The 26,441-nt window shown below is 46.0% G+C and overlaps 1 protein-coding gene across 1 annotated transcript; it reads right to left on the reverse strand.

The window, feature by feature from the left end:
* On the reverse strand, positions 1 to 25,175 carry SDAD1 (SDA1 domain containing 1). Its single transcript, XM_080909735.1, has 22 exons — positions 25,024 to 25,175; positions 21,075 to 21,179; positions 20,597 to 20,695; positions 20,324 to 20,434; positions 18,646 to 18,717; positions 18,417 to 18,517; positions 17,492 to 17,549; positions 16,679 to 16,753; positions 15,031 to 15,132; positions 13,538 to 13,607; positions 12,502 to 12,605; positions 11,381 to 11,438; positions 9,845 to 9,903; positions 8,415 to 8,491; positions 7,784 to 7,881; positions 7,604 to 7,680; positions 6,984 to 7,110; positions 6,283 to 6,374; positions 5,964 to 6,154; positions 5,790 to 5,874; positions 4,638 to 4,799; positions 1 to 2,374 (listed from the first exon to the last, which is right to left on the reverse strand). The coding sequence occupies exons 1-22, from the start codon at positions 25,111 to 25,113 to the stop codon at positions 2,327 to 2,329; spliced, it is 2,061 nt and encodes a 686-aa protein (XP_080765861.1). The 5' UTR covers positions 25,114 to 25,175; the 3' UTR covers positions 1 to 2,326.
* Between the last annotated feature and the right edge of the window lie 1,266 nt (positions 25,176 to 26,441).

Here is a 26,441-nt window from a genome sequence, read left to right on the forward strand (position 1 = left end):
CTCAACCCAGAGCATCCTCCTGCCCCGCCTCATCCCCCAAGTGCTGGATTATAGGTGTGTGTCACCATGCCTGCTAAAGCTTCCTTAAATCTCAAAAATACACCCCAAACCCACGCAGAGAATAAACTAGAGGGTACTATTTGGGAGACAATATTATCTAGAGTTTAAAAAAATGTTACACAAAATAGCTTAACAGGATACTCAGAACAATTAAACGTTTTAGTTAAACTAAAAATTTCAAAGTAATACTCTATACATTATAAATTTCCAAATTAGAAAAGAATAAAAACAACATTTGTATAAACTGTAACACTTAAAAATGACGCCAACACTATGTGGACTTCACCACAGGACTCAGACTCAGGGAATACATGTGACAGAGGCCACAGGCCCTGTGGTCCAATGTGAGTACTCGGTGTGTCTTCTGGGGAGGGACTGGGTCCTGATGCTGCTCAGCTCCATCTTCACACGTCATGTTACCCTCAGTGGACTAAACGCTTCAATACGACACAGACAGCCACAAGCATCCAGCAGTGCTTTATACACAATGGACTTTTAATATGGATTTTAAACCAGCTGCCCAACATTGGGTGTGATGGTTAAAATAAACATAGCAACTGTAAGGAAAAAAGAAAGAAAATATTCCCCCAAAAAATTTTACTAAAGAGAGGTGGGTGGTATATTTATAGATGGAAACCTGGGCGGGCAGGGTTCACCCACATGTTCCAACAGGAGACACTTAGCACCAGGGATGAGCAGAGAGCAGGTGAGACTGTCCCGTGTGGTTCTTCTTCACCAGTGAAGTTTGCTAATGGCACACATGTAATTTGCTGTTTCCCAGATTTATATGCCAAGCCCTGGTCTGACCCCTAGCAGCCTAGACCCTGGCCATGGTGGCGTGTGCCTAAAATGCCAGCAGCTGAGGTGAGGGCAGGACTTAGAACAAAGCACACAGCAGAGCTGCAGCCTGAGCCCCAGCTGCTTCCAGATCTGATGCATAAGCAGACGCCCGTGAAGAACACAGGAAGAAAGAGAAGGGACACTTTCAGGTCTCACATACACAAATCTGCACAGGACACTTCCTCCACAGCTGTGCTGGGAAGGCTGATGGGCACCGTTAGGGAAGATAAGGGACAAATAAGCCCAAGTGGACCTCAGAAGCTGAACAGAGCGATGGAAAGGAAGGCAGACACCAGCAGCTGCTCTCCAACTGAGGGGCAGAAACTGCCCTTTCCTCTAATCCGAAAATGAAACGTTTTCTCATGACAAGATTACCTAAGAAATCTGAGGCAAACTTTCTAAGCCCAGCAGCCTGCACGCAGTCTGTCTTGTAACAGACTCAAATGTGACAATAACTGCACACACCACTGTACATACCTGACTACTAACAACCCGTGAGCTTTGGTTGAGAACAAGGCAAGGGAACTGGTCCAGCCTTGTGAAGAGTAGGCACTCAGGGTCGGGGAAGCTCAGGGGCAGAGAACCTGCTCAGGGTAAGCATGAGGCCTTGGGGCTCATCTCCAGCACAGCAAAAAACAGAAACAGAACCCCAACAGCACCAGGCAGCAGAGAACCAGCCACTCAAATAACAGCTCAAAGATGGTTTCTGTTCCCAATTAGGGTCTCCCTATGTAGCTCAGGCTGCCCTGAACTAACTCAGTATGTCAAGCTGGTTCTAATCTTAGAAGCCTCCTGCCTTGGCTCCCCAAGTGCTGGGATTGTGGGTGTGTGCCACCACACACTGCTAGGCATTTCAAAAATCATTATTTAGACTTAAGGCAATTTAAAAAAATGAGGCCTTAGCCAAAGGTATTTACATTAAAAAACAAAAGTAGGGCTCAACCGTCTACCCGGATCTGTAGAGCAGGAGCCTGTTTGACAGGTAAGCCTGTTTACAAGTAAGAACCTCTTACTCTTGTGACACTGTCCTGACTGAAGAGCATGGATAGCTTCCATCCCTGCACAGTTGGTCCAGGAGCCCCAGTGGCCCCAGGAATATGGACTTTTTTTTTTATTTACAGCTTACTATAAACACCATATGTATACATCTACCCTCAGTCAAGGGCTATGGCTCACTCAGCTACATACACAGCCACAATCAGCAGGCACTCAGCTCTTCTGCTAGAGATAGAAGTGAGCTTAATATCACTACTGTTTACATTTCCCACCAGTCCCACCTCCCAGTTAAAAATACTAAATCGTTACAGATGTTACTGTGGTTTACAAAATAGTGTTCCTTGACTTTTAGACGTCAGCAGATATTTACTAATTTTCGGTACACTGATACACACAGCATCGGGCAGAAAACAGATAACTTGCTGCTAAGTTACTTCATCCTTTTCCTCTTTTTCAGAAGTGCATCTCGCAGTGCCAGCTGCAAGGAAAGAGAAAGGCTTCGTCAGAGTAAGAACCTGTACCTCATCTATGTCAAGGTACCAGACAAGAATGGCTAGGCAATAACCACCACATCATGTAATAAAATATTCCCGAAGGGACCGGATCCGAGCCAGCAGGATGGCTCAGTGGGTGGTGGTGATTACCACCAAGTAAGATAATCTTACCGCCTGTCACCTGTCAGGTCTCTTCACCAGCTCAGACTTCAAGACATTAACTTAGGAGTTAAAATCCTGGGAATGAAGCTCAAGGCAAATATCTCTTCCTAGCTAATTCAGGTGACTCTGTTCTTGTGTGTGTGTGAAGGCGCATGTGTCCTGGTAGCCTAGTGGGGGTCAGAGCACATCTTTGTGGAACTGATTCTCTGACACACTGGCAAGGGTGAAGCTTGCTGCTCTTTCCTAGACTGTCTGGGTCAACAGGTTTCAGGAACACATGACATACACTGCATTTACATTCAACAGGATGGTCTAAGTTCGGCGGAGACAACAAGAAAAGCCAGGAGCAAGAGTTATGGTCTTGTTGCCCCCACCCTACCCCAGACAGGGTTTCTCTGTGTAGTCCTGGAACTCACTCAGGCTGAACTCGAGGACACAGTCTACCTGCCTCTGCCTCCCAACTGCTGGGATCAAAGGTCCAGCCGAGGGTTAACTTTTTTTTTTAAAGTGTTTATTTTAAAGATTTATTTATTTAACGTATGTGAATATTCTGTCATTCTCTTCAAACATGCCGGAAGAGAGCATCATATCCATTACAGATGGTTGTGAGCCACCATGTGGTTGCTGGGATTTGAACTCAGGACGTCAGGATGAGCAGTCAGTGCTCTTAACCCCTGAGCCATCTCTCCAGTTATAAAAAGTTATAACTTTTATAACAAGTAAACCCTGAAGAAACCGCAGGGCAAGGAAACAGGCAGAAATGTTCATTCATTTCTCAGTGTACACAGCAAGACAACTGCGGGACGAAGGAGCAACACCCTTAAACCAGCAGCTGTGTCAATGGACTCTCAGTTTAGTCTGAGAATTTCATCTTTGAGAGAAATGCTTAATAATGACTAATAAGAACAAAAGCCCCACTTCTCTATAAGGCTAAAAAAGGCAGTCTATGAAACAGGAAGTGAGAGAGTGGCACTTAAGCTAAATTAAACTGTGTTTGAAGCCAGGCTGCTAACAGGGTGGCTGTGACTTCCTCAACCTACGATGTCAGGAAGGATCTGAAGGACAAAACTCAAGTCAATTCAACTATGTGGCGAAATTCAGGGCTGTTTTTAGAAATGGTGTTGCTTTATTATTTACACGTGTGTGTGTGTGTGTGTGTGTGTGTGTGTGTGTGTGTGTTTTAAGTATAGAATAGTTTATTCAGGGCATGGGGAGGGGAGTTAAGAGGGTAGTAGAGGCAGAGAGAGAGGGGAGTAGAGAAGTAGAGGCCGGCCATAAGCACGTGGAGAGAGGGGAAAGGAATGGAGAGAGGGGGTAAAGGGGGGGGAAGCAAGGGCAGGAGAGCAAGAGAACAAGAGCGATTTACACCTGTTAAACACGGTCACAGATGAAAGAATAAAGGCAGAGGGCAGAGCTCAGGAGGTGGCACCTGCACAATCACACACGCAGGGCTGGCCACTACACTCAAGTCTTGGCAGTTTGTCATTGGGTAGCCACCAGGAAAGATAGCTCAGAGATCATGTAGTCTGGAGCTGGTTTTCTACAGTTGCTTCAGAATGACACATGATCAGCTCTTGCATGCTTCCACGAGAGGAAGCCACAGTGTCCATGTTTGCTACAGTACCTCACTGAGGTAAGTAGGCCGGCCAAGCAGCTCGACCCTGGGCACATGGTGCCAGGTGCCTGCAATCACAAAGCAAAGCAACACCCAGGGGGCTGAAGCCAGAGACTCTCACACACAGCAGTCCTGTGTGCGGAGACTGCTTTCCTAAAGCCAAGCGTTCTGAAGAGTCCCCATAACCTACATCAATTTCACTCTGCTTCACAGGTTGGAGGACTACGTTAGCATGGGACTGGACCTCATGGGATCCTGCTTGCTTCTCTCACTCACAGAGAACATCCTGGGTCACCCACAGGTCACATGGTGACCTCTATCAACTCAGGTTTGAGTCTTTCCCATTCTGACTGCTTCTCCCCTCAGAATGCTTACTCGAACCCCAAAGCACGCTCAGCATGTGCTTCTCAGAAGGCACCCCCTGACAAACATAAGGCTGTTTCAGCACCCAGGCTTCATGCCAAACCCACCTGCTTCTCCCGGAAGGAGCGTGCTGTCTTTGAGCGGACATTCTGGCTATACCGCATCATCATAAAGTTCTTCTGCTTTTTCTTCTCTTTATTTGTGGAACTGGAGAATGGGTTTATTTTGGTTTTCTTCTTCACAAACTCCTTTCGGTCTGTCCTTCCAGCCTGTTAGCACAAAGAGATTCGTGTCAGTATTTCTTCATAAATAACCATCTCAGGCATTCTCTGATCGCTCTGCTGGATGCCAAGGACAAGACAGGGACAGAATTCTGCTCTTGCTCCTCAGAATTAGGTCCAATAGAAACAAGGTTTGAGCTCAGTGAAAGAAAATGTCCTGATTCAGTCTGATTCACAGAAAGCCAAGCTGTTTTTGGCATAGTGGGAAAAGAAGGAAGAGACATCAGTGTGCAGAAAGCGTGAAGGAGAGAGAACACGGTTATCTAATTACTAATGGGTCTCCTTTCAAAAGAAGCAAAGGTGAGGAGTTTTTGTGTGATGCCTCACGGCAGTTACGGTACAGGAAGCAGCTGAGAACAGTCCTGCACAAACACAAGCAGCAACCGCCTGAGCCAGAGGCTGACTGTGACACATCATTCTGCTGCTTGAATAAATGTGCTAAGCCTTCTGGTACCACCACCACATGACACTGCATTTTCATCCTCTGCATTTTGTTTTGAGTGGTAGTCACATGGTTATATGCAGCTGTCTAAAGTCTTCTAATGTAGTGGCACACATTTTTAATCCCAGCACCCTGGGGAGAGGCAGATACAAGCTGATCCTTAAATTCAGTGGTGCATATGCAAAGTTCAGAGAGAGCCTGTCTCAAAGCAACAACAAAAATACACAAAAAGACTAAACAGAAAACCTCCCACTAGGGCTGGGATGTGGCTCAGTTGGTAGAATGCTGCTTGGCACAGGCCTGGGTCCTTCCCCAAGCACCACACAAACCAAGCACAGCAGTACATGTCTGTAAACCACCAGGCAGAGGAAGAGGGTCAGGAATCCAAGGTCATCCTCAACTAAAGCTTTAAGCCAGCCTGAGTTATGGGTTATGTCGAAAGGGTGAGGACATGAAATTTATGGCTACACGCATGGAGCATCATAGTTCATTTTATTTGCTGTTTGCAAAAGGAGAAATGGTATGTACCCACTTACCATTGCGGTTGCCAGTCTTGTCTCCTTGTCAGACTTCGGTTTTTTATGAAGGCGTTCAATGTCCCGAAGAGACAGCAATTCACCCCTGCAGTGAGGGAAAATATAAGATGGGGCAGGATTCCTTTGCCTGCTACAGTCATGGCCACAGCTGACTGCAGGCTGGGCCATCCTCACCTGGACTCCTCGTCACTGTCGATTTCCACGTATTTCCTTTTCTGGGCTTTCCCCGGGGCAGCATCCATTTCTTTCCTCATCTGGGCCATTCGGATTTTCTGGAAGTCATCCTGTGTTAAAACTCGGCTGGTGCTGATGGCCGCAGCTTTGGCCTTCCGCTCCTCCATGGGCATGCTGTCTAGCTTCTTGGCCTTGAGAAACACAGAGCCAAGAGGATGACTGACTACCAGTTCAAGTGACAGCTCAGTCATTTAAATTTCCACACGGGCGGGGGAGGCATCTTGGCAAACACCAGCCTGTGGCAGTCATTCCAACTTACAATTGCTTGCTGTTCCTCGTCAGAAGAGTGGTGCACATCAACCCAGTCGCCATCTTCCTCCTCCTCACTGAGGCTGGCACTTTCCCATCCATCTGTGTGAAAGAGAGCTCACTGCCGCAGCTGCCCCTTCATGCTGGGTAGTCACAGCGAGATGAGGTAAATGAGCGAAGTTGAGAAGGTGGGTAACGAGCCTCAGACCGGCACTGACTGACAACTGGAGACACTCAGTCCCATGCCACATCAAGTGACTTAAGGAATGGGGACTAGCACTCAGTATCTATTAACAGCCAACATTTTACAGTGATTTACCTAATTCTTACAGCTCAGAGAGGAACAGATTCTCAGTAAGACACATAGCAGAGGCTGGGTGTAGTGCGCACCTTTAACCCCAGCACTCGAGAGGCAGAGGCAGGTGGAACTCTTTAGTTTAAGGCCAGCCTGGTCTACAAAGTAAGTTCAGGACATCCAGGGCTTTGTTACACACAGAAATCTAGTCACAAAACCAAATAAGCCAAACAAACAAACAAAAAACCCACAGCCTGTCTGATTCTCTGTGGTCCACCATTTTCACTCAGTATCACAACAAGCTCCCTTATCCTGCCAGGCAGCTTCAGGGGCTAGAGCTTCCCTAGCATGAGTAGACTGAGCATGGGTCAGATCTTAGCCAAAGGCAAGGTGAGGCAAAGGGCAGGCAGAGGAACCTTCATCGTTGTCTGTGTTCTCTTCTTCCTCAAGCTCTAGAACCTCTGCTCCTGGGATATAATCTTTAGCATCCAATTCTCCATATTCTTGTATTCTCGCTTCGATGGAGGCTTCAGTGGGCTTACCCTAAAGGAGAAAATTATTTAAAAATAAGGTGCTTAGACCTGCAAATGTGTCAGAAACAATGTAAAACCCCAGGAACAGCAAGTTCACTTCTTTCTCAGAAACTGGCTTTGTAAAGAATACTGAGCTGCTCTGACATTTTAAGTCTCAAGTGGGCTACATCTTTGTGTTATGAACACGCCTCCCTCTCTGCTGAAAAAGGCAGCACCCGGAGGGGCTGTGTATCAGCTGCTCACTCTAAGCTGCGGACAGCACCACACAGTCAGCTACAACAGCCCGGCAGACCTTTGGGACCCAGTGGTCCATCACAGAGCACATGTCAGCAGCAACGGCCGAGGACTACGGAATTCAATCCAGTCCCCTCGAAGCTTCAAGTACAGAGCCACACAAATCCCATTTCCCCAGGAGCATCTGTGATCTAACATGCCAACTACAGACACTACCCGCACTTTCTGAGACCACAATCTTCAGACTAATGTAAGTATGTTTCACTCACCCGGAACTTCTTCTGCAACATCTGAGGGTTCAGTGTCCGGAAGAGATGGATCAAAGTTCTGGCGGACATCATTACATCTATGAGACACCACCTTTGGTTAGGGAATGTAAAGCAAAGGCTACAGTGAGGTAGCAATGAGTCCCACTGTGCTCACTGCCTGCAGAGAAACCTGCTACTCACTCTTATCCTTGTGTGTCTTATACTGAGCCAGGTCCTGAAGAAGCTCTTCAGTCATGGCCAGAGGACATCGAGCTGTGATCTCCTTTATAGCATTGATTCTAGAAAAGGGAAAACAATGAGAAGAGTACCATGGTGGACTTTCTATGCACTTCCTCTGGCAGTGTGACAAGGACAACAAACGATGCAGCGTTTGCTCAGCAGCAACAAGGACGGGCACCAAGTCAGACAGGAAGGGTTAAAGGTCTTTAGGGCTGTTCCCCAGCAGCAGTTTGCAAGGGAGACACAGAGAAACTGCTTAGCATGTTATTTACAGGAGCACACATTAAATAAACCTTCCTTCATGTTACCCAAAGGGGCTACTGAAGTTTTCTAGAATTAGAGGATTCATTAACAAATCACTTGTGCCTGCACAAGACAAATCCAAGGTGGATGGAAAAGAAAAACTTAGGTTGGCAAATAGTCATTTGATCAGGACAAGTATTTTTATCTAGTTCCCTCTTCAGAATTCTGACCAATAAATGAAATTACAAAGCATCCTGAGAAAACTATTTTCTAGAGGTCACACCCACAGCATAACTGCCCATCTTAGTACATTAAAAATACTGACTGTTCCCAAGTATGTTCCACATACCCTACAGTCATGACTTCTCCAGAGTTCTTGTCAGTAACAAAATTGTTGGCCACCGTCAGGAGCAGCGACTGAATAATCTGAGTTGGAAACAAAAGAACCAAGTCAGGCAAAGGTCCCTGACTCCTGCACTCCTACGCACGCAGACTCTGAAGTGCAGAGGCAGCCTTCCTCAGGGTGGAGCTGAGAACCAAAGCTAAGGAGGAGAAAAAATATGTGTGCCCCAGTTCAACAGTCTGGATTACACTGAAGGTAAGTTTACTGTCCTTTAATATGGTTCTCTTTTACAGTGTGTGTGTGCGTGCATGTGTGACAATATACATGTACCTGAGTGTGTACACGCACACATGCACAAGAACACATGTGTGAAGGTCAAAGGACAACTTGTAGTAGTCCTCACAGAAGCTGCTCCCTGTTTCTACTGAGCTGGCCTCCGGGCTAGCTGGCCTTTGCCCTCTGGGGAGACCTTCCTGTCTCTACCACCATCTCCTGGTAGGAGCGCCAGGATCACAGATGCGCACAGCTGCATCTACTTTAAACGAACTCAACTCACCGTGTCAGTTTTGTGCTAAGTACTTTTACCCACTGAGCCATGACTGGCCTATAACATAATTTTCCTTTTTAAAAAAATTAATGTTTTAGGTTGGCACACAAAGTATCAGTTATCTTTTAGTTTTTCTCTTTTTAAAGATTTATTTACTTAATGTATATAAGAACACTGTCGCTGTCTTCAGATATACAGAAGAGGGCATCGGATCTCATTACGGACGGTTGTGAGCCACCATGTAGTTGCTGGGAACTGAACTCAGGATCTGGAAGAGCAGTCAGTGCTCTAACCGCTGAGCCGTCTCCGGCCCAGTATCAGGTTCCATTATGGCAGTTTTTGCGTCATTCCTTTGTGATCCTTCACCTCCAGTGTGCTCTCTGCTCACCTCTGCTTCCTTCCCTTCTCTCAAACGGTCTTGCTCCTGCTCTGTTTAAAGGGGTTTGTTTTGTACTCATGTGTGTAGGACATGTGTGAGCTGTCTGACCTGGGTCTCTGACGAGCAGCAAGGCCTCTGGCCTAAGGCACTGCTCTGGCTCCATGCCTGCGTTCTCACCACATTCACTCCATTACACTGCTTTTAACAGTGACAGAACCAAAACAAAGCTGTGCTTTGACACAAGATAACTCAGTGTCCTTCTAATCAAAGCATTAAGCAATAATAACTACCATGAGCTCACAAACACGTTTGGACCTTCCTAGTCATAAAACTTGATTATTAAACAAAGTCAGAACCCTCAGCTTGCTCCTTTCTGTGAACTGTACAGCCAACTTCTGTGTCCATCTCCTTAGGAGTTAGGGCTCCTCTGTTCAGTTAAAGAGGCCACGAGAGACAACTCTGGACAGAAACCCTCACATGCCAATGGTGACACCCCTAGAAGTGTCTCACCTCTGGGGGCACCAGGTGATGAGAGGCTTGTGCAGCGAACAGAAGGATCTTCGTGACTTCTAAAGGCAAAAGAGACAGAAAGGAAAAATGTTGTCACTATGTGTACTGGCTGTTTTTATGTCAACTTGACACTAGCTGGAGTTATCACAGAGAAAGGAGCCTCAGTTGGGGAAATGCCTCCATGAGATCCAGCTGTGAGGCATTTTCTCAACTAGTGATCAAGGGGGAGGGCCCAGCCCATTGTGGGTGGAGCCATCCCTGGGCTGGTAGACCTGGATTCTATAAGAAAGCAGGCTGAGCAAGCCAGGGGAAGCAAGCCAGTAAGTAACATCCCTCCATGGCCTCAGCATCAGCTCCTGCTTCCTGACCTGCTTGGGTTCCAGTCCTGACTTCCTCTGGTGATGAACAGTGATATGGAAGTGTAAGCTGAATAAACCCTTTCCTCCCCACCTTGCTCCTTGGTCATGATGTTTGTGCAGGAATAGAAACCCTGACTGAGACATTATGCCTCCAGGGACTACTACCACATGGCAAGCAAATCCAGCTGTCATGACTGCCACTTAATGTATCAACCTCAACTCCAACCTGGTCTGTCTGCATGGCTCACCCACTGCCCCTCTGCTCAACTGCTGCCTATCAGTCTGCCTGACCCTGCGGCCAAGCAGCACCTGCCCTGTGCTTGCTGCCGTTCTCACGCTGCTCTCCTCTTCCAAATGCCTGGCCTCCATATTAAACCAGCGACATCTAGACTTCTGTAGAGCACAAATTCAGTGAGAAGGACTCTGCTTTATGGTCACTGTGGACCTTAGCTGTCCTTGGCTGCCTGTGATGCACACAAGCCACAAAGGAGCCTTGTGCGGTAACTCACACCTACAATCCTAGCACTTTAAAGAATGGCAGCAGAAACGGAAGGACCTGACACTGGGGCCAGCTGGGACTGCTTTGCCTTCTCTCCAGACCCAAAATTAGAATTTTCAACAGGAAAATTTATATTATAAAAAGACTTGCTAAGATTAAGTAAAATTTATCTTTAAGTTTTATTTTACTTTAAAAACCAGGGGAATGTACGTGTGTCTCTGTGCACATAAGTGAAGTGCTCACCAAGACCAGAAGAGGACACTGGATTCCCTAGAGCTGCCTGAAGTGGGTGATGGGAACTGAACTCATCATATACTCTACAAGAGCAGTATGTGGCAAGTAACCACGCCTTGTAGTTAAGGAATAGGAAAATAAAGCCATGGCTGATTTAAGGAAGAAACGTAGGTCTCTCTGTCCTCCTTTATCACAGTTTTGCCGGGAAGGTTAGGGTTCGGTGTTCTCTTCTGTTTGAGAAAGGCTTTGATGTTCTCCAGGCTAGCCTCCAACCTGGCATGTAGTTGGAGCTGGCCTGAAGTTCTGATCCCCCTGCCTCGGCATTCCACTGTCCTTCTCTATAAATCACACGTAACTCCATCTGTCTTCATAGCACAAGAACCACAGACTAGCCACTCATTCTTAGGTTGGGGCTGGCAAGGGGCACACACACAAGCAGGTTACCTCTCTGGTGGGGCTGCAGAAACCTTTGCACAAAAGGGTAGAAGTTGAAGAGGAAGAGCTGTGGGGAGAATACAGCAACTTTAATATTTATAAGATGTTAGCATGGAATCCCACTGTCCATCACGTAATCTCATTACGGAAATGCACTGGGAGCCATTTTGACTTGCTTGTCTCAGTAAGCACTCTCCCCACTGCAGTAACCCAGGGAAAGACTTTCCCCACACTACTCTGCCATCTTACCACATGCGAGAGAAAGAGCAGAAGAAGTAGGAAAGGCAAGCAAAACCCAACACTCTTTAATTCTGACACTGGCCTGGCTGCAGAGCTCCAAACTGGTGTTCACAGAGAGAAGCCAGGACCAGCACCGGTATTAAAGTTCCCAAGGACAGAACAGGGCAAATGTGAAGGGCACTGGCGTCATCAGACCGCCACAGACTGACAGCCCTGACTCCACTCTGTATTTAACCAAGGAGAGCAACATATTCAACCTTGTCAGAAAACTGCACTGGAGAGCTGGCTCAGCCGCCAGGAGCTGTTACCAGCACCAACATGGTAACTCACAGACATCTATAACTCCAGTCCCAGAGAACCTAATGCTCTCTTCTGGCTTCTGTGGGCACTGAACACATGCACTGCCCATTTCTTTGTGGTCTAAATGTTTTGGTAAAGGCAGCTATTCTAAAAGCATCAACATGTACCACACACCCACCAACAAGTAGCTCTTGCAATCTAATTCAATACAAAAGAAACACCCAGGAAACCCAGCATCGTAAACATACGGTTCCCTACCAGAGACACCAGAAGTGAAGAATGACAGGAAGGGTTAGCCGGGCACACTGAACTAAGGGTCGATAGATATATGCAATTCACTCTGGCTTTAAAAGTAACAACTGCACACAACAGTTGCGTGTGAACTGAATGTGCACACATCAGTCTTCCTACGGACTGGGAAAAACCAGGGCAGGTAAAAGCAGCTGTTTTCAGGACAGGCAGCACTGCCTGCTGATTCTAACTGCAAATGACTTAGGATTAAAACGGAGACACTCTTCTACATAAGAGCTTTCCTTCCCCTAGCTCACCCCACTCCTAACATCCACCAGAAGAGGCAGCACGTTTCATACCTCGTGAATTCCCACCAATCTGGAGATGAGGTTCATGAGCATCATCTTCACTTCAAACCTCTCCTTACAGCTCTCTAGCTGCTTCAGAAGCTTTTCTGCAAAGTCTGGAAAGGATCAAGAGTCACTGTGGGTTCCCAGCTGCAGAACAGGACTCTACAGGCACAGGGAAAGGAAGAGCAACGTCTCACCAGTGGAAAGACCAGGTAAGGTACTCCAAGTTCAGCTTCGGGAGTCCTGAGATTTTTTTTAAAAAAGATGGTCTCACTATGTAAGTACAGCTCTCCCACAACTCCCTCTGTAGAGCAGACAAGCCAGGATCCCAGAGATCTGCCTGCCTATGCCTTCGGAGTGCAGATTAAAGGCGTGTACCACTGCTCTAGGAGATCTTTTACATTTCTTTATAGAATTTATTTATTTATGTACATGCTTGCATGTGTGTATGAGCACATGTGTGTGGGTGCCCACAGAGGCCAGAAGAGGTGTTGAATCCCTTTAGAGCTGAGCTGGTACTGTGAGCTCACGTGGTGCTAGGGACCACACTTGGGTCTTCCACAAGCACAGCCACTGCTCTCACCCACTCAGGCAGCTTTTTAGCCCAGGATTCCTAAGACCCGCTTCTAAAAATCATTCCTTTTACTTTTTGAGGTAATATTTTCCCCCTTCCCTCTCCTCTCTTCAAACCCTCCCATATACTTTCCCCTGTCTTGTTTCAGTGTTACATCATTATATGTGTATATATCTACATCCATATTCCTAAATACACAAATATACAGATTCCTGACGTGTGTGTGCATCAACCTCTTCAGTGACTGGATAGTTTGCTTCTGTGGGTGTGGTCTGCAGACCATCAGCAGCCAATCTACTTGGATTTTCTTGGTAGTGCAGACTCCGAAGCCACACCCACAGCCTGACGAATCAGAGCCTGCACTTTACCCAGTTCCCTGGGTGATTCAGTTAAGAGACCCTGACCTAAAACAAGAGGAAGAACACGAAGTAATAAGGCCAACAAGGAACTGAAGAGTAGTCATTATGGTACCTTGGGGATCATGAATCAAGTGAATAGCTGAAAAGTTAAACACTTCTGGTTTCTTCTTCTTCTTTTGTTTCTGAAAGAGAAAATGGTTCAAAACCCCTTTGTTCAGAATTCTTCTGGCATGACCAACTAGCCAGTCCTTTAGCCTGTTCAGGTGCCGTCCTGAAGACCCGCCAGCCCGTTAGACTGTGCGTGCGCTGTGTCATTCAGGGGAGATGTCAGTGTTCCGCCCTATCACGCTGAGACCCGGTTTCTTACTAACCCTGGAGCTTGCTGTTCTCCAGTGACACTGGCTGGTCACCAATGTCCAGGGACCCACCTGTCTCTTCTCTAACCAGTGCTCAGTTACAGATGTTCGCAGCACATCTGGCTTGTGCTAGATATCTGAACTCAGGTCATCATGCCTGGGCAGCAGCATTCTAACCCATTGAGTCATTTATTTTCCCTGTCCCGTTACACTAATTTAAAAGAAAAACAAAACCAAAGAAACCAAAACAACCAAAAAGCTCCTTGATGTAAAAATCTCTTCATTGTCAAAAATGAAGTGTGTCTGGAGAGATGGCTCAGTGGTTAGAGCTCTGACTGCTCTTCCAGAGGTCCTGAGCTCAATTCTCAGCAACCACATGGTGGCTCACAACCATCTGTAACGGGATCTGATGCCCTCTTCTGTGTCTGAAGACAGCAATAGTGTACTCACATACATAAAATAAACAAATCTTTAAAAAAACAAAAAACTAAAGTCGTTTTTTGCCTTTTAAAATTAAGCTTTGAGAAGCCAGGTATGGTGGTATATGCCTTTAATCCTAGCATTTGTAAGGCAGAGGCAGGTGGATCACTATGAGTCTGAGGCCAGTCTGCTCTACATAGTGAGTTCCAGGATAGCTGAGTGAGACTGTCTTAAAAAACATTTTAAAAAAAGCTTTGAAAATATACCAGCTATTAAAAATATATCAGTTATTAAAATGTGAGACTTAAAGAAATGTAAAGATCCATATGCTAATACCACACAGAGGCTGGGGCATGGCTCATTTGGCAAAGTATTTGCCATGTGAGCCTGAGGACCTGAGTTTGGATTCTCAAGAAGGGTGTGGCGAACCCTGTACCCCAGCACTGGGGAGGCAGAGATGGGGGAAGGTGGGTTCCTGGAATTCCCCGACCAGCCAGTCCAGCCATGTTCAGCGAGAGATGCAGAGTGACAGAGGACGCCCATCACTGTGGTCTTTGGGCAACCCACACCGTGTTCACATGTACCTGCATCAACCTCACACACGGACACATGGAACTCCCCCAGAAATGAACTGTAAGCCCCACACATACACCCAAACACACAACTTTATAGGGATCAAACCTATGATTGTTGAAACAATCACCAAACACCTTTCCACATTGTTGTAAGAACTCAGGTTTAATTAAGGCAGTTTTATCACAGCTGAGCACAGCCCACTGTCTAGGACGGTGATGCTTACGATTCCCCACACCCCCAGGCACACCCTCACCTTCAGCACTCTCATCGCCTTCTCCAGCTTCTTCTTGTTTTTGGAACCCTTCTTTCCCGTGGCATACTGCACCAGCAGGTCTCTCGCTGTGGGCCCGTCATCCTGAAGAACAAACCACACTGCAAATCTGCACACAAGGCAAATCTGCAGTGTCAGTGTATGATTCTTTCAACTACATCCTTTTGTTCTAGAGGTTTCTTTTTACGTATGTGTCAGTGTATGTTTATATGTGAGTACGTGCATGTGAAGAGGTGCCTTGAGTCCCTGGGAGCTGGTTGTCTCATAAGTAACATCACATCTTCAGTGTGTGTGACTGTACTAGGCACCAGTGCATGTGCAGATATCAGAACGAGGTTGTGGAGCTGGCTCTCTGCTCCACCTTTACTTGGTACTCAGTAAAGTACTGAGTAATTTAATGTCTCTTGGGACCCTACATTTTGGTTCTTAAACTTTTTGCACACACCTACTAATGAATACAACTTTAAAAATCAGGAACTATGTTCACGTGTGCAAAAACAGGCTTTATGTTTTCACTGCAGGGCTGAATTTGTGCTTAGATTTGGTAGTACTTTGCATTTCAGTATGATATGCGGATATAATGTTGCTTTTATTATCAGGAAACTGTCAATAGAAGAGTGCTTAGTGTAAGACACATTCATATTCTCGGATAAGTGGTGGATATTCATCAATCTAAACAAAAGTTAGCTCTGCATACACCAACACAAACAACGCGCTCTGCAGCACATATGTTACACACATAGCTTGTAACACATTAAGACTATTTGTACAAAAATATATAAATGCACCAGAAAAGAAATGAGCTGCCCGGAAATAAGGAAGGAAGGAAGGAAGAAAGGAAGAAAGGAAAGAGGGAAGGAAGGAAGGAAGAAAGAAGGAAGGAAATAAGACAGAAATAATCCAAGATCAAAAAACCTTTCCCCAAACTGGGCACTGGTGGTGAATTCCTTAAACCCCAGCACTTGGGAGGTAGAGACAGGTGGATCTCTGAGTTTGAGGCCAGCCTGATTTACAGAGAAGTGAGTTCAAGGACAGCCAGGGCTATGCAGAGAAACCCTGTCTTGAAAAACCAAACTAATAAATAATAGATAGAAGGATAAAGAAAACCTTTACTCTGTGTACATTATTATCTGAAAGTTTTTACAATTAAATATAGTAAGAATTTATCAGACATTACTGATCTACTTATCTATGCTAAGAGGATGTGTGTGTGTGTGTGTAAGTCTGCACATCCCTGTGGATTCCTAGGAAAACATAAGAAGGTGCTGAATCCCTTGGAGCTGGAGTTAATGTATCCGTAAACCATCTAACATGCATGGTGTGAACCAAACTGCAGACTCTGCAGGAGCAGGAAGTGCTCTTCCCCACGGAGGCACTGATCCGGCACCACATGCATCTATCTATGTATTTTTAGGGTGTTTATTGAAAAGAACTTTTTACTTCTTCTAAGAAAAACTGTTTGATCACAAGCCTTGATTAAAGACACTGCAGTATCACTCTCCTTTCCTCCCCTTCACTGTACTGCTGGCACTTCCTCCAACACTGTCAGCATTTTAGGTGAAGGTCTTACAGTCTGAACTCAGAGGAGCAACACAGGAACAGCTGTGACGTCTGACCTGCACAAACCCACCTCGGATTCTGAGTCACTGTCCTGTTTCTCTTCCTCGTCTTTCCCAAGGAAGAACGTCAAAGCAGCAACTAATATCTAAAGACCAACAAGGAAAAAAAATCAACTTATCCAGCCTACAAACGGAGATTTCTGTTGACATTCCCATCATATACCAACACTGTTGTGTCTGAAGGGGAGAATCTCAAGGGCAGGAGGAGGGTAATTACTCTCCTTTCATGATTTAACATCTCCCACAATGGCTCACATTTCACAAATACACAGCATCATCTTAACTAGTGCGGGGACAGGGATAGAGCTGGATGTCAGGGCACAAGTTGAGTAATCCAATCCCTGCTCCCATACCCCGCACTCCTGGCCAATCATTTATTAGATAAAAACTGGCTTATAGCATATGGAAGGAGAGGTTAGCTCTCCCCTTGATAAGGATGGAAGAGCCCGGAGCCTCCAACATGCATGTAACTGAGGCACTGGCACCTAATCACTGTCTTTACACACGTGTGTTCTAGCATTAAACACTGTGACTTAAACAAAAACCTGCCAGGCTTTAAGTTACCCTTCAGGTAGACAGCCAAGAACAGAGCTATCACAGTCCTTATTATAAGTTAAACGATGTCCTTGCATTTCTTTCAACTGCCAGCTCAGCAGAAGGGAAGTCAGGCATCAAAGGCAAATCTCTGCCATTACTGTGCCAACACCATAGAGCTGGGCTTTACGGTGTCTTTACAGCGTTGCTGTCCTGGCTCCAGCCTGAGGCTCAACTAGAACTGTGGGGCTCTAAAGCATGGTGCAGCACCGGGCAGATCTACAGCTCACCTTGGTGATCTTGGAGAAACATGCAGTTGTGATAACATTGACAGTTTTGGCGTCATTCCTGAAAGAGAACATGGCATAAACCAACAGTGAGTGCTTCTGACATTAGGACAGTCAATCCTAGGGTTGAAGTGCTAAGGTGTCAAATGAGCCAGCACAGGTCAAATACCATCAAGATGAAGAACATTTGGTGCCAAGGAACCCACTCAGAGTAAGTGTTAGGAAAACAAAAACAAAAATGCCAACAATTCTGTTGGAAAAAACTCCAACATAGCTAACCCAGGGCTGGAGAAACAGTTGGTGCAGAGGGCACTTGGGTGAGCATGAGACCAAGTTCAGACCCCACAATTCATGGCAGGAAGGAATGGTGTCTGTTGTCAGAGGTGGGTCCCACAGTCAGCTAGATTGGCTAAATTGAGTCAATCAGCTTCAACCTGATTCAGAAACACACTGTTTGACGTATAAGGTAGAGAGCAGATGAGGAAGACAGCTGATGCCAAGCTTGGACCTGCAATCCCCTCCCCTACACAATATATAGCATGCGCAAGCCTACACACACACACAAGAAAAAAAAAACAAAATAAAAAAAATTAAAAATAGAAATTAGCAAAATCCCAACGACAGCTAAAACCCCACATCCGTCACTAATTAAGATGCACCACAAACTGCCTACATGCCGTCTGAGGGCGACATTTCTCAACTGAGGTCCCTCTTCCCAGGTAATGCTAACTTGTACTGAGCTGACAAGAAAAAGAACCAACCAATCGGAGTGCCTCTGTATTTTATGTCCAACTTCAATGTATTGTAAGTATATTAAAGGATGTATGATTAAAAAAATAAGACAAATACCCGTATCTATGAGCTCAGTAATCAATCATTACAAATTAAAAGAAGCAGTTTATTTCTCCTGGGAAAATTCCTGTGTTACCAGATGTTCCTGCGGTAGAGTTCAATCATCACATCCAAAGACATCTTGGCTGCAGTTGCATTGCTGTCCCTCAGCATGGTGTACATGAAGTTCTGCAGCACCTACCAACCCAGGGAGAAGGGTGTCAATGCATGGCTGGCAAAGAGCTGGGAGTGCAGGGGTGGAGGGGCAGGGGTGCAGGGTGGAGGGCAGGGGTGCAGGGTGGAGGGCAGGGGTGGAGGGCACTTACCACGTTCACTTTGTTGTTCTTGTGTTTGGCGTTGATGTTCTTGATGTCAGTCACAATATGTGTGTACAGAGTCTGAGGAAACAAAGCACACACATTAAACCTAGAAAAGCACAAACACACAGGAGAGACTTGCTTTTTCACTTCATTCTCTAATAGAAGAGATCCAAAAGAAGGGAGTGCTCAAGAAAAGGTGAAAGGTTAGACTGCCCTCCAGGGGTTAAACGTGGAATTACCCTAGAGAATACCCTACCTGCTTGACAAATAGTTAAATCTCCTTTATTTGCAAGAGGCAAAAAAGGAGATGCAACCCAATGCCCATTTGCTGATGAATGGGCAAGCATGTGGCAGAGTCACATCATGGAATATTTGATGACCAAAAAGATGCCATACACACTACAGTAAACACTGATCTTGAACCAGCATGCTAAGACAGCCAGAGAAATGAGTTCTGTATGGCTTCACTTACATGAAACATCAGAGGCAGAAAGACTGCTCAAGGGAGCCTGGGCTAGTTACATCAAGGTCAAGGTCAGGCTGACTACTCAGTGAGATTCTGTCTAAAAACCCAAGGGCTAGGATGTAATTCACCGAACAAGCACTTCTAGCAACTGCAAGGTCCTGGACTCAATCTTTAGCATTGCCAGAAACCAAGAAACCAAAAGCAGAGGGTAGAGAGATGGCTGTTGAGAGCACTTGCTGCTTTTCCGAAGGTCAAGTTCAGTTCCAGCACCCACATCAGTGACAGCCATCAGTAACTCTACCTCCAGGAGATCAGATATCTTTGGCCTCCACGGGCACCTGAACTCATGTACATAGCCACATATAGGTATACACAACTATATATAACTAAAAATCTTTTAAAAAGCATACTGAATTATTTATTTATTCATTTATCATATACAGTTCAATGCACTTTTTTGAAAAGATCCTTTTTTGTGCATGTTTTCCGTAAACATGTGTAAGTGCTCTGCATGTATTCCTTGCTCAGAGTTAGAGTTCTGTGCCAGGAACTGAACCCAGGTTCCCTCGAAGAGCAACAAGTGCTCTTAAACCACCAAGCCGTATCTCAGCCGCAACCTTTTTAAAGGGAAACAAATATCTAACTGAATGCATGACAAATCTGTGTCTATAAAATCACTAGTACCCAACATAGACCAGAACTATAAATGCTCGAGTCAAACAGTAGTCCTCTCTTATTAAATGGTATGAGGGAGTAACATGATGAATACAAATTCAAGTTTTTCTTTCTGAAAGTTGTCTCATAAGCCTTCAGCTCTCAGTCTTAAAAAAGCAAATCAAAAGTCATGGAAAAACGCTAACAGCAACAAAACATCAAGTTTTACTGTATGGGTCTGGTTCCAGCTAAGAGTAACTGTGTCTCCCCTGTCTAACGGTTCAGTGCAGCATGGTGCTGAAGACATTAGGCTTGGATGCTGCCCGGCCAGAGGCACGCTACTCAGCTGTGCCTCAACCTGTCTGTCTGCACAACATTAATAATGAAGATTTTCCTCATCAATCTCTATCTTTTGTAAGTAAAATATATACTCTGTGATTCAGCCTATTTCCTCTTGAAGGACCAGCTATCTCTTATAATACCAAACAATGCTAAGAATTGTGACTTCTGAACTCTGCTGTGTAAGCTCAGGAAGGAACGGCGGGCTAAACTTCTGCTCTTTACCTTCCGCAGGAGCTTGTCATGGCAGCGCAGAAGCTCAAAGAAGAGCTCTAGTAAGCTTGATGGATTGATGAGATTCTTATTTCTCAGTAAGATCAAGGCTTTGCAAAATGTCTAGTGGGTAAAAGAGAGCATACCAAAAAGGTGAAGTTAAACAGATGAGGAGACAGCATGCATCCCATCCCTGCCCTCCCCCAGACACCAAAAAGATATTTTGCAGGAAGGCGCTCTCGGGTCTCCCATTATGACATGCACAGACCAGTGTAACTCCCCTACCATGCGGAGGTCTGGGTCTAAGACAGTGTGGTTGTAGGAAAGCAGGTCCTTCAGCTCCTGCGGGAAATTACTGAGATGCTCCGGGTAGCAGTGGCCAATCTGTAACAAAGCAGAGCTGTTCTCAACATCAGCCTTTCCCCTAACTTCAGGTGCACATTCACATGCTTTCGTCAGGGAACGGCTTTCCCTGGAGGCTGTCTCTGCTACTTTCAGTGTCCCTGTGGATTCTGTTTGTGACACAATTGAGAACTTGCCTGTATGATGAATGAAAACAATTTTTTGATGATTTTTGTTCTGTTTGGCTTTGTGTTAAAATTAATCAAAGTCCTCCAACATATCTTAGGAAGAAAATAAGATCTATAAGACAAAGGCTGTAGAAAAACTTAAGTTTTCACACAGAGGGTGAAAATAACCAGGTGAGGGAACTTCTGCAAATTATGGTAGGGCCAACTTCTGTATCACTGAGAGACCCTCTTACCTGTGCCATGAACATCACCAGCTCTGCGAGTTCTTTGCTGGGTTTATCTGGCTGTAACTTGAAAATCTCCATATTGGATTTATAGTGATTATATTGCTGAAGGAACTGCAGAGAAAAGAGCAGAGTTCATTACAGTCTCACACAGAACGACTGGTACGCCTTTGCCAGTGGCGGAGAAACAGAATCTCAGGCACTGCACAGCTCAATGTCAGCAGTGTGGCACAGATACCAGTTGGAGACTCAGTTCCTGGCCTTGTTCTGTCCTTTAGTACCGCATGTGTGTGAAGAGCAGAAAAATGCCAGGTCAGGCCAGTGAATGCATGCCCAAAGGACATGAAGCTTTCTAGTCAAAGTCCTTCCTTTCAAAATACCCTTTAAGCTTTATGTTGGCGTACTAGACAAGATATGTTAACTAGCCAACAACACAGGCCTCTAAAGACAGCTCAGCGGTGAAGAGCACTTGTTCTTTCGGAGGACCTGGTTCACTTCCCAGTGATTTGGAACCATCTGTAACTCCAGTTCCAGGGGATCAGAAGACCTCTTCTAATCTCCAAGGGTACCAGATATGCACACAGTGTACACAGAACAGGGAAAAAAGAAAAGAATCAAACACAGGGCTAGAGATGGCTCCATGTCAGAGGCTTGCCTGAGGCTCAGAGTACAGATGCCAGAGCACACATAAAAGCCAGTGAGAGGGCCAGACAGGAAGGAGGCTCTGCGGCTTACTAAATACTCGCTTAGCTCCAGGACCAGAGGAAGAATGAGACTGGGTGGAATAAGAGACTGGAGCAGGTCCATCCATCCTCCACGAGTGCATGTGTGCAGACACCAACCTAACATCCTCTATGTGCATGCATGTGTGTATACACACCAACCTCTGCCCACCTCCCCCCACCTCAAACCAAAATGACATCAAACCCACGGGTAATAGACACATGGAACATGTATAAAGCCCCAGCGCACACTTACTAAGCACTTGGTTTGTACTGAGCTTTTTACATATATGACTCTATTTCACTATAACTGTAAATGAAGTCAAGTCCATTTCATGCCCCACAGCTATTGTCCTTCCATAGATTTCACAGCTTTTGTGGGGCTAGGAATGGAACTCAGGATGCTCAGGTATGTCAGAGAACTGTTCCACTGCTCAGCTACATCTCGGCTCCCCACAGTTAAACTGTGTGTCAAAGATCTCTTTCTCTCTAATCCTCAGCCTTTATTGAAGGTTACTGAAGGTTTATTGAAGTGTAAGAGTTATTACTGCCTCTCCCTCGGCGCCATAATCCACAGGAGTGAGGAGGCCCCAAACTCTTCATGTTCCTAACCTAGTCCTCCTACCAATTCCTTCAGGGTCCCACTCATGGACAGTTACATGCTCACAGCTGCCGGTCTGCTGGACATGAGCAGGACACACCACACTCTCATCCCAAGCTTCACACTAGTGCCCCAAAGTGGTTCTGTGGATGTCTTGGCCCCTCCACTGTAAGCATGGCTTTCCTCCAGCGCTCTTATATCACTTCTTTGTCCTATGGCGGAGTCACTCAGTAGTCATTCTCTGTTCCTTCCTGACATCAGCCACTTTCCAGATGGAGCTGTTTTCTTATCCTCTCGCCTCAACCACTGCCCTACCAGCAGATCATGGAGTGCTACTACTTCTGCAATCTAAGGAGAAACTGCTTCCACTCCATTTCCCCTTCTTCTTGTCAGAAAAACAAACTTTAAGAACTATCCATACTTGGTACTGAGATTATCTAAACTCTTCATTAGCTCCTAGAAACACCAGAAGTAAATTCTAAACTGCTTACTACTGCTGGAAAGGCTCTGACCTATCCACACGTCTCACGATACACTTCCTGGCAATGTTCCTGCTTCATTTATTTCCACAATGGCTTCTGTGAATCCCCTTTTCCTGTCTGGAATGTTTTTAGCACCATTGCAGAAAAGGTCTCCCTGCTCACAAGAGTCTGCAGCTGTCTATTCAAACATCCTCACCTATTCTAACCTTCCTCGGTCCCCACCTTATACAGGCACTGTCCTCCTAAGGACAGGGGTCCGAAAGACAACAAGGCTCCATTACCTGTCTTACTTGTCCCTTACAATCAATGTCTAGACATATACTGACATACAACCCTCGCAGTGTATGGAGGTGGTGGCTGTCACCTTCCTTGAAGTACAAAGGTTGTTGCTAACCTTCCTTGGTTATACAACTGGTCAGAAATCAAACCGGAGCTTTGAGTCAGCTACAAAACAAATGGTCTCAAGCGCCTGCTGAAAGGACTCTGACAAGAACCAAGATACAGGAGGGCCTGCAATAAAAAAGAAAGCAGGGCCAGGCCAGTGAAGAAAACCCACAGAATGGCAGGAAAGCTTCACCGCTGTCTCTCGGATGGAGGCTAGTAGGTGGAATGCATAAAGAACTGTATAGACTTCAAGAAACATCTTCCAACCAATAAATGAACTGAAAATTCTCAAAATAAACACAAATGCCAGTAACTATGTGGAGAAGTGTGCAACATTCAAATTAGAATCATCCTCGATTCTATTTCACCTCAGTCAGAATGGCTGTCAGCAAGGGAAAACCGACAACAAATGCTGGTTGTGGAAAAACAGGAACTATATTCCCTTTCTCTTATACTCACATACAGGCAGGCATGAGTGCACACACACACACACACACACACACACACTGTCTCTCTCTCTCTCTCTCTCTCTCTCTCTCTCTCTCTCTCTCTCTCTCTCTCTCTCTCTCTCTCTCTCTCTCTCTCGGGCACAGGCATGCACACAGCCCACTGGTGGGAACGGAGGCTGACAGGACCACTATGGACAAACTGAAACTGACCTTCCTCACAGCCTGATATAGAATAAAAAAGAACTCAGATCAAATACCATTTGTGCTTACTGGTGCACTACACATGACAGCAAACAAACAGGGCCAGCCTATATGTTCATCAACAGAAGAATGTGTAATTGTTTTACATGTGCTTAATTTTCCCAGCCATGAACTGAAACCACGATAATGGTTTAAGAAAGTAAGCCAGATTCAGAGAGGTAGCCCATTTCCTCTCATAAGCAGCAGTCAGACTTAAGTTAGAAAGGAGAATATGAGAAGCGATTCTTTTTCATGTGTATTGACTGTTGGCCTATGTGAACACTGATGCCTAGTGTCCAGAGGCCAGAAGACGTGTGTTGGATCCCGTGAAACTAGAGCTACAAGGTGGTTATGAGCTATCATAACTGAACCTGGGTCCTCTGGAAGAACAGCCAGTGCTCTTAACCATTGAGCCACCTCCCCAGCCCAGGAAGAAGAAATCTTAAAGGGATGTGGGGAACTGAAATATATGTGACACGGATCCAAAGGTGGGGGCTGTTTGGGGGAGGCAGGGGACCAGAATGAGGAGGGAGACAGGAAGGATTGGGAAGGGCGGTGTAGAAAGGGTACAAATAAACACAAAGGCGTGTCTTAACCTATCTACCAGGTTAAGAGTACAAAGTCACCTCTTTCATTTCGTGGCTCTCAATAGTCGCCACACTTGGGAGTGTTCTGAGTCCCTCACAAACTGGGCCTAATAGAATTTTCGACTGCACTTTCCCCTCAAAGCCTTTTCTCAAATCTAGCTCAGGCTGGCTCCCAAAGAGTTTGAACCGTGGCTTAACTACACCTTCTAAACTCCTGACTGTGGCCCTGGCATTTGAGAACCCCTTGTTCTTCTTGGCAGAGCTTGGGGCACTCGGAAGCACTCGGAAGTACCCAGCCTCTTCACCCGTCTTCCTCGTCGGCGAGGCGAGCGGAGAGACCCGGAGGCAACAGGCTTTAGAGTGTGTTTCAGTGTTGGTGGGATCTGCAGGGCAACATGTTTGCGAGCGGTAGGAAGCGAGTCCTCAGAAACGTTCCTCTCCCGTACCCCGTCTCCTCCCGAGAGCATCCAGGGAAGCCGGATCCCTGTCCCACCTCCTCGACGTAGGCCGGCGGGTCCCGCTTGATCAGGTTCTGTAACTGCGGCAGGTTGCTGGGCAGCTTGTTGTTGTTCCTGCCAGACATGGTGGCTGTAGATGGGATTCCTGGCGAGCAGTTCTTGGAAAACCTAGGCCCCTGTCAGTCACAGCCAGGTTCCGGCGGCAGCTGAGACTCGTGTTTCCCAGTGTAACCGGAAACAGCACGTGGGACACCCTACTAGCCGAACCGAGCTACGGAACTCTCAGAGGATCAAACTTAGCCACCCTGCTGCAATGCTTTATAGGAGTCTGAATGCTATCGACCCCTGGCGTTCGGCAGGCGCTACTACTATCACCAAAGGATGAAATCTGAAATTTAAAGCTCTCGTTCTTCCGCTCCCTCGGTTTCATTATCTCAACATTCCTTTTCATTGAAAACAATTGTTATACAATATATTTAATCATGTTTTTTCCTCCTCCAATCCCTCCCAGATGTCATCTAGTTCAGCGTCTTTATGGTGGCCCAAATAAATGAGGATTAATAAGGGACTCAGGTATGACAGCACACAACTGTAATCCTTGTACTCAGGAAGCCGAGGCAGGAGGATTATATGTTTGGGGTAAGCCTGAGGCTTACACTCTGTCTCAAGGAAAACAATAGAAATCAAGCAGGGACCTGGGAATGGCACAGGATGGTTCAAGTGGCCTACCTCATAGGAGACTCTGGGTTTCTTCCCTGCACTCCATAAACTCAGTGTGTTGGCTCATGCCTGCAACCCAAATACTTAGGGAAGAGGAGGCAAGACAATACAGGGAATTTGAGAGAAGCCTGGGACATATGAGACCCTGTATTATGAAATGAGGGTTAGGGGCTAGGGATGGCTCAGCAACTAAGATCTGGTACTGCTCTTACGGTAGATCCAGGCTCAGTTTGCAACACACAGGTGGCTCTCACTTGTCTATAGTAACTCCAGCTTCCGAAGAATGTGTGCCCTCAGCAGCAGGTACCTGTGCTCACAGCACACATACCCACACAGAGATGTACATACATAACTAAAACAAACTTGTCAGAGATAAGAAACCATGAGGAGTATGCCTAGAAAACACTGTTTTAAAGAACGGCAAAGAGCTGTGGTAGAGGTTAGACTGGAGTTCATGGTGGTTTGATTCGTTTGTTTGTTTGTTTTTTGAGACAGGATTCTCTGTATAGCCTTGGCTGTCCTGGAACTCAGTCTGCAGACCAGGCTGGCTTTGAACTTAGAGACCCACCTGCCTTTCTCCCTCAGGAGTGCTGGGACTTAAAGGCGTGTTGCTACCACTGCCCCCAGGCAACTCTTAATTCTAAACACAGAGGGAAACCCATAGCTCTCGGATGGAAACTAGTCTTACACTAACAAATGAATCAGGTGCTGTTACTCTGTTTAACCTAAGCAG

Source organism: Micromys minutus, assembly GCF_963924665.1.
Source record: "Micromys minutus genome assembly, chromosome: 1".
Classification (NCBI taxonomy): Eukaryota; Metazoa; Chordata; class Mammalia; order Rodentia; family Muridae; genus Micromys; species Micromys minutus.

Excerpts from the sequence above, each read along its gene's own strand:
- SDAD1 (XM_080909735.1), bottom strand. The coding sequence starts at position 25,113 with ATGTCTGGCAGGAACAACAACAAGCTGCCCAGCAACCTGCCGCAGTTA. Across the intron at positions 13,608-15,030 it reads AGGCGATGAGAGTGCTGAAG|AAACAAAAGAAGAAGAAGAA; the intron begins GTGAGGGTGTGC and ends TTTCTCTTTCAG. Across the intron at positions 9,904-11,380 it reads TCTGCAGCCCCACCAGAGAG|AAGTCACGAAGATCCTTCTG; the intron begins GTAACCTGCTTG and ends TTTTGCCTTTAG.